The 14,747-nt window shown below is 35.9% G+C and overlaps 1 protein-coding gene across 3 annotated transcripts in view; it reads right to left on the bottom strand.

Moving 5' to 3' along the window:
* NELL2 (neural EGFL like 2) overlaps nucleotides 1-14,747 on the bottom strand; it is a 319,702-nt gene that overhangs the window by 234,851 nt on the left and 70,104 nt on the right. For all 3 annotated transcript variants that reach the window (XM_077870366.1, XM_077870365.1, XM_077870367.1), the window contains 2 exons: nucleotides 863-1,036; nucleotides 677-773 (listed from right to left, as the gene is read on the bottom strand). In XM_077870366.1, the coding sequence (XP_077726492.1) occupies nucleotides 677-773; nucleotides 863-1,036 (271 nt within the window). The remainder of the gene's footprint in view (nucleotides 1-676; nucleotides 774-862; nucleotides 1,037-14,747) is intronic.

Below are 14,747 nucleotides of genomic sequence, written 5' to 3'. Positions count from 1 at the left end.
TCCCTGGGGGAAAATGATTACACTGTGGGCTTGTAGTCAAGCAGTTTTCTGGACTTTATTTCTTCATCCTTAAGATACAGAAATTTAAATGAGATGTCTTTTAGATCATCTACAATGATGAAGTTCTATGGAGTGTGTCTCTAAGTAGGCACTAAAAAAAAAAGATACAAATTATGACTGCTTTCTAGTTTTGACAGATTCGTGCATATATATGTATTCCCTTTTCACTATGTGAAGTACAAAAAGACCATGAATAATGAATATTGAAAAGTTCTCAATCCTCTATTATTAACATCCCTGTAAAAGTATCATCAAGGGTTATGTTTAAGTGGTGGATGGTATATTAACAGCTTAGATATTTATTACTTTGAATGCCTAATCTCAACAGTGATGTGTTAGTTCCCCTCCCAACTGCCACTTTGTGATCATCTCTGTCATGTCTAGAGATCAAATTTATTCAGGAAGAAAAGAAAACACTGTAGGCCAGCTAAATAAACCACCAGTGTAAAAAAAAAAAAAAAAAAAAAAGATGAAATAGAAAAAAATACAAATCAAATATTTTGTTTCACATCACAAAAAGCAAAACATAATTTTCCATTAGAAAGCATTTATATTTATATGTTTATATATTTATGTTTTTATGTTTAGATTTATATGACCTTAGCCAAAAAAATACCTTAAAATATCCATGGGCATTATTTCTTTGTCCCAGCCAAAATGTTGTGCCCAGAGGCAAATCTGTGGAGGGCTTTTCCACCACTCTTTCATATATTCTGCAAAAAAGAAATATTGGGTAAGCAATGTGAGTTAAGAGTCATTTCTTGGAATCTTCCACTTCCTAAACTGAGCACATTTCACTTACTTATTGCAGTCAACGTGTAAAATCAAATGGGAGGCACTGATGGCTAAGGAGAGCTTGTGCCACTTGTCATCAGCCAAAATGTAAGGAAATACTTCCGTGTGCGGGTGGTGACTGCCTGAGCGATAATGCAGTCTGACTTCATTCCGATGGCCACTGCTTTCCAGTTCTAGGTACCTGCACAGAGAAGAGCCATATGGGGCCCATTGAAAATAAAGTTCAAAAATTACTGACATAACCTCCATCCCCGAAAAGATGGAGAATAGTGTTTTTCCTATTGCTCTCACTGAGTACAACTAAACATTATTTTGTAAAACAAACATAGGAAGAGTCTAAAAGATGGAGCAAAGAAAGAAAATCAGTGAGGGATCTTATGACCCAAGGTGCTGGTTTCTGAGGTTTTCTTTTGGCCTCATATATCCCAGACTTGACTGAAGAAGCGAGTAACCTGGAATACTAGTGAATGCAGACTTTCTCCTTTTATATATATGTATATATATATATATATATATATATATATATATCCCAACAAAAGTTTGCTTTCTCTATCTAAGGTCTAGGAAAGGGGAAGTCTCATAGAAGAAAAACTTCCAGAAAATAATCACTCTATTCCAGCCAAACATCACAGAAAAAAACTGGCCCCATCCACAAACAGACTAGTAAAGCTCACAGGGAGCTTAGATTTCCATCATCTTGAGATACCCAACACCTTCACTCAGGTGGTAACAAAAAAAGCCGAGTAGAGAACCAAGACTTTAAACCTAGCCAGCTAATAATGAGGCCCCTGATGGCATCAGTGGAAAACATGGGGAGGAACCTGGACTACTACCCTTATCCAGCAATAACAAAGTATACTGCCCCCTCTCCACTGAGACGGTGTCAGAGAAGGTGCAGTGGAGAGTCAAGACTTTCACCATCACCCAGAAGTATGAGACCACCCGGGCTGCAGTGCCAGTAGAGACCATGTAGGGAACTGGAACTTCCACCCCCATCCAAAAATAATACAAGCTCCTCCTCAGTTCTCAATAAAAGGCCAAGTGACGAACCTCCTCACCTGAAAGTAACAAGATGATACTTTCCCATCTCCTACCGGATCAATATCACAGAAAATAGCTAAAACAGGGAGTTTAAATAAGACACAAGTCTCAGAACATTATACAAAGATGTTCAGGTTTCAAGTGAAAATCATATGCCATACCTGAACCAAGATCTCAGATTTAATGAAAAAAGACGATCAAAAGATATCAACACTGGAATGACAGAGTTGTTAGAATCATCTGCCAAAGATTTTGAAGACACACTGATAAAAACAAGCAATTACAAACATATTTGAACACACTTGAAACAAATGAATAAACAGAAAGACTACGCAAACAAATAGAAGAACAAAATAAATATATAAAGAAGAACCAAATGGAAGTTTTAGAACTGAAAAATACAATAACTGGAATAAAGAGCTCAAACGACGGGGTAAACAACAGAAGGGAGGGGATCATGAAAAGAATCAGTTTCTAATTAAAGACAGAACAAAAATAATCCAATCTGAAGAGAGAGAAAATAGAATGAAAAACAATGAACAGTCTCAGAGACCTAAATGATTACAACAAAAGATCTAACATTCCTATAAACAGAATCCATAAAAAATAAAAAAAGAGAGTGGCCTGAAAAAGTACTTGACAAAATAATGGTTGAAAACATCCCAAACATGGGAAGAGACATAAGTTCACAGGTTTAAGAATCTAAGCAAATCCCAAACAGGAAAAATTAAAATAAATACTCATCATAATTAAACTTCTGAAAACTAAAAACAGAGAAGAAAATATTGAAAGCAGACATTAAAAGACAGCACATTGTGAATAGGGAAAGACAAAGTGGTAGTGGCTTATGCAGCAGAAACAATGGAAGCCAGAAGAAAATGGCACAGTGTTGTTCACATGATGAAAGAAAAAGCTGTCAGCTCAGAATCTTATACCCACCAAAAATATCCATTAGAAGTGAAGAAGAAATTAAGACATTCTCAAATGAAGGAAAATTACAATAATTTGAATCAAGTTTTAAACTTAGATGTTATATGTAAGGTTCTTAGTGAATATTGAAGATGACATGTAGAACACCTACCTCTACAGCATCTGAGGTGGAAAAAAGAATTTGGAAATTATAGGCATACAGATTACATTGAAAGCGATGAAGGCATAGCCATGAAGAAAGCTTGGACATTTTGAGGAGAAATGTGCAAAGCAAACCAGTAAGTGTGGCCAGTAAGATTAAAGGAGATAAAAATGAGAGTGGTGTCTCAAAGGGATGAAGAAGCCACTTCAAGAAAGAGGAAATAATCAACTGTATCAAATGCTGCTGACAGGTCAAGTAAGATGAGAACTTAACCACTGGGTTTAGAAAAACAGAGGCATGTGATAACCCTAAAACTGTTCCAGCAAACTCTAGGGAAGAAAGTCTGCCCGAGAGAGAATGGGCAGAGAGAAATACGAGACAAATATAGACATTTTGAAGAGATGGGAAGATAGCTGTGGAAAAACACTTAGTCAAAGGATATCTGTCTTTAATTGGTAAGAAATACTACAAATGCTTGTATGCTGCTGAGAATAATCTTGTAGAAGAAGAAAATTAGCTATAATTGAAAGAGAAAATAAATGAGAGTAAAATGGAAACCATAAAATGAAAAACAGATTAACTATACTTTAATTACATAAAAATCAAAATTTCCTCGACAAAAAGGATAGCATAAATGAAATTTTATAACCAATGGCAGTCTGTAAGACAAGGGGTGGATGTCTACAAAACATGAAGAACACCTACAAATCAATAAGAAAAAAGCGACTCAATTGATTCACCAGTCAGAGTTGTCAGCAATCAAAATCACTACTAATATCCAGTGTAAACAAGGATGTGGAGAAATAAGCATTTTGATACACTATTTATGGCAAAATAAATTGACCCAGACTTCTTGAAAGTCATTTTGGTAAAACTATCAACACATTAAATGTGCATACTCTTTGCATCAGTATGATTAAAATTGATCCTACAAAATAACAGCACAAACTGGTAATGATATATGCAGAAGGTACTCACTGCAGATTTATTTAAAATAGTAAAAATCCTGAAACGTCAACTATCCTCTCATAGAGGAGTTATGACACTACCATATCCTGGAACATTCTATTGAAGAATAAAGTTCAGACATGAACCAATGCATAGTTTACTATTAATAAATGAATCAAAAACTATAGAAACTCATTTGTTTTTTAAAGATTTCATTTATTTATTCATGAGAGAGAGAGAGTAAGAGACACAGGCAGAGGGAGAAGCAGGCTCCATGCAGGAACTCAATCCTGGGACGGCAGGATCATGTCCTGAGCCAAAGGCAGATGCTTAACCGCTGAGCCACCCAGGCATCCCAAAACTCATTTGATTTGATAAAATTCTGTGTGTGTTGGTGTTTTATATGAAAAAAAAAAAAGATGAAGAAGCATATACACCAAAATGTTAACAGTAGTTAGTACAGGAGAATATAATCAATTAGGGGGAGAGAATGTGAAGAACCTTCTCACATATTCTTATATCCCTGAATTGGGTTTTCACTAATTATGTATCACTTCTTTAATGTTTATATATATGATAAAAAGTTAAGTAGTCAAGAATATAAACCATGTTTAGAACTTATCAAAAATAAATAAAACTCCAACTTACATATTTTTTATCCAGAAGAAACCAACCAGAGAATCCCTTCTATATTATGTGATAATAAGTACTCATTATTTAATCAATTCAATTAGTAAATTCTATGATAGAGAGGTGTTTGTATTTAAAAAAAAAAAATCAGCAAACACACTGCCCTGTTGCTATAGGTCTGTCAGTTCTTAACACACGGAGGCAAGAACCCTATTGCTGCTGTCAAGTAGCCTCCTCTAGATACTATTAGAAACGTGACACTATTCCTAAACTTGAGACACTAGAAGTAGCATGAATAACAATGAGGCTGACACACTAAGCCCTTCAAACAGGAACAACCCTTTAGAAGTTAAATATTTTACCAAAAGCTACATTTTCATTAGCATCACTCAATTTTTTAAAAAAACAAAATAGATACACAATACACAAAAAACCATGTAGTGAAGAGAAAAATAAATAACTTACAAGTGTGCCTAGTACATGGATAGTCTCCAATAAATATTAGCACTCATTAAGAGAAGGGAAAACAGGTTGAAAGAAGTTAATCCAAATCTTCAAAACCTTAAGAGATACAAAACTGCAGGAAGATGTGAAGTTGTATGAACATATGATGATTGTCTAATTATAAGTTACACAGTATCTTAATGAACACTGGGTCTGTTTTAACGAATCATTTTTCTTTTTTTTTTAATCATTTTTCTAATAACAGGCATATTCATTTCCAGAAGTCCACTGTCCCCCACTGGGTGACGTTTCAGTGGGATGCAGGCCTGGCTCACCCCTTCTCCCCTCCCATCCAGTCCCCTCCCCAAGGCTCAGCAGAACAGAGTGTTTAAACACCCCAGCCCTAAAGCCTCAGGATTCATATCCCAATACTCCTCCCAAGAGTGGAAAGTTACTTCTCCTCTCTGAACCTCATCTGGTTACCCCATCTGGTTACTTAACAAAATGGGGACATGAACTATACTTCAGCAGACATTGTAAGGATTTGACTGTGTTAATTTAAGAAAGCACTCAGAATATTACTCAGTACACACACAATACTCAATAAAGATAGTACATGTTAGTTATCTTTTTTAATTCAAAAAGTAAAGGTGTCAAATCCTCCCTCTTCTTTCCCATGGTACAGTCAGGGATGGGCTGATGACACACCCATGCAATCAGACTCTTTCCTGAGATTCTTGAAGGAGCACAGCAAGGAGAGAACAGGGAGGCACCCACATGTGCTAGGGCAGCAGCATCCTGTTAAGGTCACTCTGCATCCTGCTTCCTGTTTCCTGGCCCACAAGGGTGCCTTTGGTTATTAGTTGTTCCAAATTCTGATGCTCAGGGATCCCATCAATTCTGTAAGCTGCCCCCTACCCCACCGCCTCCAAGGTCACCTTACAGCTAAGAACTATGACTGATATATTACAATCGTGACCACAGAAAAAAACATATAATTAGAAGAAAACATATCAACATTTTTAAAGCAATTATTGAGTGATAGAACTATGAGTGATGTTTTTAACCTTCTTTTTATTGTTCTTTTTTCACCTTTTATCTTTAATGAGCATTTATTACCTTAAATTGAAAATCACATTTTATATCCCAAGAAGATAATTTGTCACACCTGAATGTATCATGTCTTCCTGATTCATTATGTATAATTGTGAGAAGTAACTAAAATCATAAATAAAGCTCACTCTTTATAATAATTTATGCCCTTGTTATTCAAATATCCTTTGCATTGACAGAAATATAAACTAATTTAAGATTAGGCTTCAGAGAAACAGGAGACAGTGCCAGGACATCGTTCATTTTAACAACCGCCTTCATAACTCAAGATCAAAGGATGAAAATAAGGTCACGTCTCATCTGACAAAAAGGTTGCACAGGACATGAAATGAGAATTTTTCCGCAGCCTTAAATTAAACCTAAATAGAAGAACGATCAGATCATCTCAGTACACTTCTTTTTCAACTTGCAGTAGGGTTACGTGTTGATAAAGTCATCATAAGTTAAAAATGCATTTAATACACATAACCTACTGAGTCACAGTTTAGCCTCGCCTCCTTTTTTTTTCTTTTAAAGATTTTATTTTATTTATTCATGACACAGAGAGAGACAGAGACAGAGACACAGGCAGAGGGAGAAACAGGCTCCATGCAGGGAGCCTGACGTGGGACTCGATCTCCGGTCTCCAGGATTAGGCCCTGGGCTGAAGGTGGCACTAAACTGCTGAACCACCTGGGCTGCCCATTAGCCTCACCTCCTTAAATGTGCTCAGAACACTTATTTCAGCCTACAATTGGGCAAAATCACCTAACACAAAGCCTATTTTATAATCAAGTGTTGAATATCTCATGCAATTTATTGAATACTGAAAGTAAAAAACAGAACAGTTGTATGAGTGCAGAATAATTGTAAGGGTATGGGTTGTTTACCCTTGTGATTGCACGACAGACTGGAAGATGTGGCTCCCTGCCACCACCCAGCATCATGAGAGAGTATCATACCACATATCACTACCCCGAGAAAAGACCAAAATTAAACATTCGAAGTACAGTTTCTACTGAATGTATATCACTTTCTCACCACTGCAAAAATTGTAAAAAAAAATGTCAGGTGAACCATCCTAAGTATAAAACTGTATATTAAGCTAGAAGCCAGTTGTTAGTCACTTGTGGTTAGCTACGTGCACGTCTCCTGCCAGATACACCATTGCAGTAGCTCATGGAAGGCACAGTTGCAAAGGAGTCATACGCACAGGCTCTGGAACTGAAAACCCAGCTCATCTTCTCACTACCACCTATGACCCAACTTCCGGCTACTTCAGTGTCCTCATCTCTAAAAGGAGTCGTCAGTGTGATAATCCATATAAAGCAAGGTATCTGCAACACCTTAATCACCCAATAAATGTAACTATTTTATCATGTCAATACATAATCCCAATCATAAAGCCCAGCTTCTTACAGCCAATTCTGTGAATCACAAGCAATTTGAACATACTTTAGTTAAGGGAAAGAAGGCAGAGAGCAGGAGACAGAAGTTCCAGACAAAAACAGAAGATTAGCCAACTCACAGAAACTAGTTGACAGCACTGGTATCATACGGGCTCTTGCATAACCAACAAAATATGAGAAACAGATTTCAGTGGGAGGGCCAAAATTATCATCAGTTCACCAGCTTGCCCATTCATTATACAAAACTGTTCACCTTGCCACTTCCAGTGATTTCCTTAGATGCTGAGGGAGATAGAAGAGTGGGGAAAAAGTGTATTTGGGGGCATCCTTCATTAGAACCGTGTTGATACCATTTTTGTTAGTTTGCTTGTTTTTAACAGTAGTTAGGTATCAAAGCCAGCTGGTATAATGTTGTAATCGAAGAGGCCTCAGAGTCTTCCTCCTGTCCGCACTCCTCACTAACTGTGATAATGGGCAAGTGAAAAACCCTCTCTAAGCCTCAGTTTCCTCTCCTATCGAATAGAATAAGAGTTGTAACCTTATATGGTCATTGTAGGAATTGAACAAAATAAGAGATGTCAGCGCTTACTCTACACAGTTCTGGACAAAGAGTGACCACTCATGTCATGATTATGATTTATATTTCTTGAGACACACTATTTTTTTTTCAAGTTTTTTGGAGTTTTATTTTTTTAAATAATAAATTTATTTTTTATTGGTGTTCAATTTGCCAACATACTGAATAACACCCAGTGCTCATCCCGTCAAGTGCCCTCCTCAGTGCCCGTCACCCACTTACCCCCACCCCCCGCCCTCCTCCCCTTCCACCACCCCTAGTTCGTTTCCCAGAGTTAGGAGTCTTTATGTTCTGTCTCCTTTTCTGATATTTCCTACCCATTTCTTCTCCCTTCCCTTCTATTCCCTTTCACTATTATTTATATTCCCCAAATGAATGAGAATATATAATGTTTGTCCTTCTCCTATTGACTCATTTCACTAAGCATAATACCCTCCAGGTCCATCCATGTTGAAGCAAATGGTGGGTATTTGTCTTTTCTAATGGCTGAGTAATATTCCATTGTATACATAAACCACATCTTCTTTATCCATTCATCTTTCGATGGACACCGAGGCTCCTTCCACAGTTTGGCTATTGTGGATATTGCTGCTATAAACATCAGCATGCAGGAGACACACTATTTAAATATTACTAAATTATCAGGGTGGATTTGACCTTAAACAAGCATGAATCTCAGACAGAAAGTATTGTAATGAGAATGCATGCATAGAATGCTCATCTATGATACTCCATTAAATGGTCACCCAGTCTGTTTGAATGTATCCAATGACCAATGATTCATGATTCACTGAGGCCTGTCATTTAATTTTTATAAGACAAGGACCTTCCTTATAGTAAAGCAGAAAGGCAAGATGTTTTTTTTTTTTTAAAAACTAAGATATTTTAGTGCATTTATTCCAGCAAATATTTACTACAGAGAATATGGCAGTGACCTAGGCCAAATACACTGAAGCTTAGATATCCTCAATAATAAACATATTATTAAGTGAAAATTAAGCTTAGCCATTTCAAAACTAATAGTAACTTCACTGTAAAAACCTTTCTGTAAGAAGAATGTAGTCATATCAGTGAGAAAAACAAAGCTGCTTCATGAATAATATAGCCAGAAGCCAAAATCACATCACCAAGGGGAAAGATCAGTGGAAAATGGAATTAATTCATGACTGAAGCCCTGGCATCCAACACGATGGCTTGAATAAAATCCTCTCCATCTTTCCATACTCGATATAACTGAGTTTATCATAAAATAAAAGGGAAATATAGTCATTTTTTAAAAATTGAGATAATTTATTACTATTGCTGATGAAGCAGCAAGAAACAAAGAAAATCTCTGAGAAACAACACTCTGAGCTGTGATCCTGGAAGGCAGGAGGATTTAGTGGCACTGGGTGCATTTTTAAACTATCAATTTGAGGAAGGCCTTATACAAGGATGGAGAAAGTACAGATACAATAAAGCACTAATAATAAGTGGGTATTCCACAGCACAATGGTATCCACAAGAGTCACAGAGTTTGAAAGAAGCCATGTAATAAAAGGTAGTGCCTATTTAATGCTAGGCTCTCATTATCTCAACTCTCTTGGTTGTGACCAAGGTCACACAGGTAGAAATTAGACAAAGACTGAAAAGAAAGGGTTCACGGAAGTAGAAGAGTCAGAGGAAATGAACCTTCCCTCTTTTATCAAGAATGAACACAAGAGCACATGATCCTAAGGCTGAGGAAGAACCTTTGGGGAATAGACTTCTCTGATGATCTGAAAATGCATACATGCAAATGTGTACAAAATTTGGTTGGCAAATTCTACAAGGGATTCATAAATCCCAAGAAGTCCGTTCAAGGACTCCAAGCTAAGTATTTCTTCACTTTAGGAAGGCCAAGCAGAATATGACTACTTGAACAAGTCTGACAATATGGTTTTACATATATATATATATATATATATATATATATATATATATATATATATATATACAATGTTTCTGATATAAAAATAATAGGGTATAATTAGACAAAAAATCAGAAGATACACAAAAACATGAAAAAGAAAACTAAGATCACTAATGGTCCTGCTGGAAAGAGATGATTAATATTATCAGTTTTGCATGTATCCTTTGTAATCTTTTTCACTTAACCATACACTCAGAATTTCTTTCCATGTCAGTAAAGCCACATCCTTTTTATTGGAAGCATGGTATTTCATATTATAACTATGCCTAGTTTATTTAACATCCAATTTCTCATTACTATTTCCACTTTTTAAATTGTTAATAAAAATGTTTTAATACTTGCCAACTATACTTCAAAAAAATATGTCAACACATATTTCTTTGTGCACCCGCACAATTAGCTTCTTGGAATAAATAACTACAAATGAAATTCCTGGTTCAAATGCTATATACATTTCAAAGAGATTTGTTATATTCATACCTTCACTTATTTATTCATTCAACAAATATTTTTTGAACAGCAAACAAAGTCTAAAAGCTAGCAAAAGGAACGAAATATTGAAGATTAGAGCAGAAATAAGTGACATAGAAGCTAAGAAAACAACGGAATAGATCAATGAAACTGGGAGCTGGTTCTTTGAAAAAATTAGTAAATTGATAAACCTCTAGCCAGACTTATCAAAAAGAGAAGAGAAAGGACTCAAATAAATAAAATAAAAAGTGAGGAAGGAGAAATAAACAACAACACAGAAATACAAACAATTATAAGGAAAAACTATATATGCCAACAAGTTGGACCACCTAGAAGAAATGGATAAATTCCTAGAAATATGTAAATTACCAAAATTGAAATAGGAAGGAATATAAAACTTGAATGTACTGATAGCCAGCAAAGAAATTGAGGAAGTAATTTAAAAAACTCCCAACAAAGTCCAGGACCAAATTCTACCAACATTTAGAGAAGAGTTAATATCTATTCTTCTCAAACTATTCCACAGAATAGAAAAGGAAGGAAAACTTCCAAGTTTTCCAGCATTACTCTGCTAATGGCCTCTGTGAGGCCAGCATTACTCTGAGACCAAAACCAGATAAAAATACCACTAAAAAAAAAAAAGAGTACTCTAAGCCAATATCCCTGATAGCAATTATCAAAAAAATACTAGCCAACTGAATCTAACAATACATTAAAAAAAAGTCATTCACCATGATCAAGTGGGATTTATTCCTGGAATGCAAGGGTGGTTTAATATTTGCAAATAATCAACATGATGCATCACATTAACAGAAGAAAAATAAGAACCATATGATCGTATATATATATATATATATATATATATATAAGAATTTGACAAAGTATAACATCCATTCAAGATAAAAATCCTCAACAAAGTAGGTTTAGAGAGAACACACCTCAACATAATAAAAGCCATGTATGAAAACCCACAGCTAGTATCATCCTAAATGGGGAAAACCTGAAAACTCTTTCTCTATGGTCAAGAACAAGACACAGATGTCCACTCTCACCACTTTTATTCAACATAGTACTGGAAATCCTAGTCACAGAGATGAGAAAGCAAAAAGAAATAAAAAGCATCCAAATTGGCAAGAAAGAAGCAAAACTTTCAGCATATGCAGATGAGATGATACTCTATATATAAAACTTAAAGATTCCATCAAAAACCCGCTGGAACTGATGAATAAATTCAATAAAGTCACAGGATACAAAGTCAACATACAGAAATCCATTGCATATTTATAAACCAATAATGAAGCAGCAGAAAAAGAAATTAAGGAATCAATCTCATTTGCAACTGCACCAAAAACAATAAGATATGTAGGAATAAAATTAACCAAAGAGGTGAAAGACCTGTACTCCAGAAACTATAAAACACTAAAGATGACACGAAGAAATGGAAAGACATTCCATACTCAGGGATTGAAGAACAAATATTGAACAATATGTCTATACTATCCAAAGCAATTTGCACATTTAATGCAATCTCTTTCAAAATACCAATTGCATTTTTCACAGAGGTAGAACAAACAATCCTAAAATTTGCATGGAACCACAAAAGACTCTGAATAGCCAAAGCAATCTTAAAAAAGAAAAAAACAAAGCCGAAGGCATCACAATTCCAGACTTCAAGTTATATTACAAAGCTGTAGTGATCAAAACAGTATGATACTGACACAGAAACAGACACATAGATTAATGGAATAGAATAGAAAACCCAGAAACGACCCACAATTTTATGGTCAATTAATCTTCGACAAGGCAGGAAAGAATATCGAATGGGAAAATAAATGTTTCTTCAACAAATGGTGTTGGGAAAACTGGTCAGCTACATGCAGAAGAATGACACTGGACCACTTACTTACACCACACACAAAAATAAAATCAAAATAGATTAAAGACCTAAACGTGAGACCTGAAGCCATAGAAAAACAAGGAGAGAACACAAGCAGGAAGTTCTTCGACTGACTCTAGCAACTTCTTTCTAGATATGTCTCCTCAGGAAAGCAAAATAAAAGCAAAAATAAACTATTGGGACATCAAAGTAAAAAGCTTCTACACAGCAAAGGAAACAGTCAACACAACTAAAATGCAACCTACAGAATGGGAGAAGATATCTGCAAATGACTTATCTGATAAAGGGTTAGTGTTCAAAATATATAAAGAACTTCTAAACCGGGACACCTGGGTGGCTCAGCAGTTGAGCGTCTGCCTTCAGCTCAGGGAGTGATCCCAGGCTCTGGGATCGAATCCCAAATCTGACTCCCTGCAAAGAGCCTGCTTCTCCCTCTGCCTATGGCTCTGCCTGCGCCCACCCCCCCATGAATAAATCTTTAAAAAAAAAAAAAAAAGAACTTCTAAACCTCAACACTCAAAAAATTAAAAAATGAACAATCCAATAAAAAAATGGGCAAAAGACATGAATAGACATTTTTCCAAAGAAGACATACATGGCCAACACCATATGAAAAGATGCTCACCATCACTTACCACCAGGGAAATGCAAATCAAAACCAAAATGAGATATTCACTGACACCTGTCAGAATGGCTAAAATCAACAACACAAAACAACAGGTATTGGTGAGGAGGACATGGAGAAAAAGGAAACCTCTTGCTCTGTTGGTGGGAATGCAAACTAGTGCAGCCGCTCTGGAAAATAGTATGGAGGATCCTCGAAAAATTAAAAATAGGGGTGTCTGGATGGCTTAGTCAGTTAAGCACCACCTTTGGCTCAGGTCATGATCCCATAGTCCTGGGATGGAGCCCCACATTAGGCTCCCTACTTAGAGGGGAGCCTGTTTCTCCTCCCCGCTGCTCGTGCCCTATGTTTCCTGTAGCACTATTTACAATAGCCAAATTATGGAAGCAGCCCAAGTGTCCACAGATAGATGAATAGATAAGGAAGTGGTATATGTACACTGGAATATTACACAGCCATAAAAGAATAAGTTCTTGCTATTTGAGACAACATTATAGAGGGTATAATGCTAAGTGAAATAAATTAGACCAATAAAAAATACGATTTCACTTATTCATGGAGTCTGAAAAACACCAAAAGAATAAACAAACAAAAAGCTGAAATAGACCCATAATTACGGAGAACAAACTGATGGTTGGTGGAGGGAAAGGAGTAAGGGGATGGGCAAAATGGATGAAAGGGAATGGGAGGTACAGACTTCTAGTTAGAGAATGAATAAGACACAGACACAGGAATGAAAGACCCAGCAAAGGGAAAGGAGTCAGCAGCACTGTAGTAGTATTGTATGGTGTCAGATGGTAGCTACACTTGTGGTGAGTGTAACATATAGACCCGTGGGATCACCATGTAGTATACCTCAAACTAATGTAATTTGTGTGTCAACTCAAATTAAAAATGGGCATATTAAGCATAACTACTATTTTTCACTGAGTTATTCCACTTCTCTACAGAGAGAAAGTGGAGTGAATTATCCCTGAATCTGTGAAACCATCGTGATAGATGTTATTGGTCAAACAGAGTTCAAAAAATAAATTAGTTTTTACACCCAATTCTCATAACACCTTCAATCTGATATGAAAGGATCAAAACATAGACATAGGTTGAGCACAGTTCATAAGCCTCATTGAGGAATCATGAAATTAATTAATTAATCATTTAGTACGTAAGATAACGTACTTAATTTTACTTTAAAATATGGTTAATATGTCACTTTTTAATTTCTGATTTGATTGTTCAAATCAAGCTCTTCTATGAAATAAATAAAATAAAACTCACTCTTTCTGGCTCTAGTTTCACCTGCTAAAGTGGTTTAAGTCAGCTCTATGTTAAAGGAAAGAACATGGTGATCTCTTAAAATCCAGTTTCTACATAAATTAAATATTATAGAGGTTTTAGATTAATTGAGATTGTGTGTGTGTGTGTGAGCATCTACTACTCAAGAGAACATACCAAAGTTCCCTCAATTTGTAGATACTGTGGCTTAACAAGTATAGTGAGGTGTACAAGCAATTGCACTATTTCAAAGAACAAACAACAAACAATATTTCTGGAAGAAAATTATACTCCCAAATTGGTAACTTTTCATCTTCACCTTCACCTAAAAAATGATTCATGATGCTTTTAGGAATATATCCATCTGGGGTGACTAAGTGGCTCCCAAAGCCCCTCGATGCCCTATGATTTCACGCAGCATTTTATCTGGTTTCAAACCCTTCCCTTAAGTTCACAATTTACC

This window comes from Canis aureus, chromosome 25, assembly GCF_053574225.1.
Source record: "Canis aureus isolate CA01 chromosome 25, VMU_Caureus_v.1.0, whole genome shotgun sequence".
Taxonomy (NCBI): Eukaryota; Metazoa; Chordata; class Mammalia; order Carnivora; family Canidae; genus Canis; species Canis aureus.
This window is presented reverse-complemented; position numbering and strand designations above follow the sequence as displayed.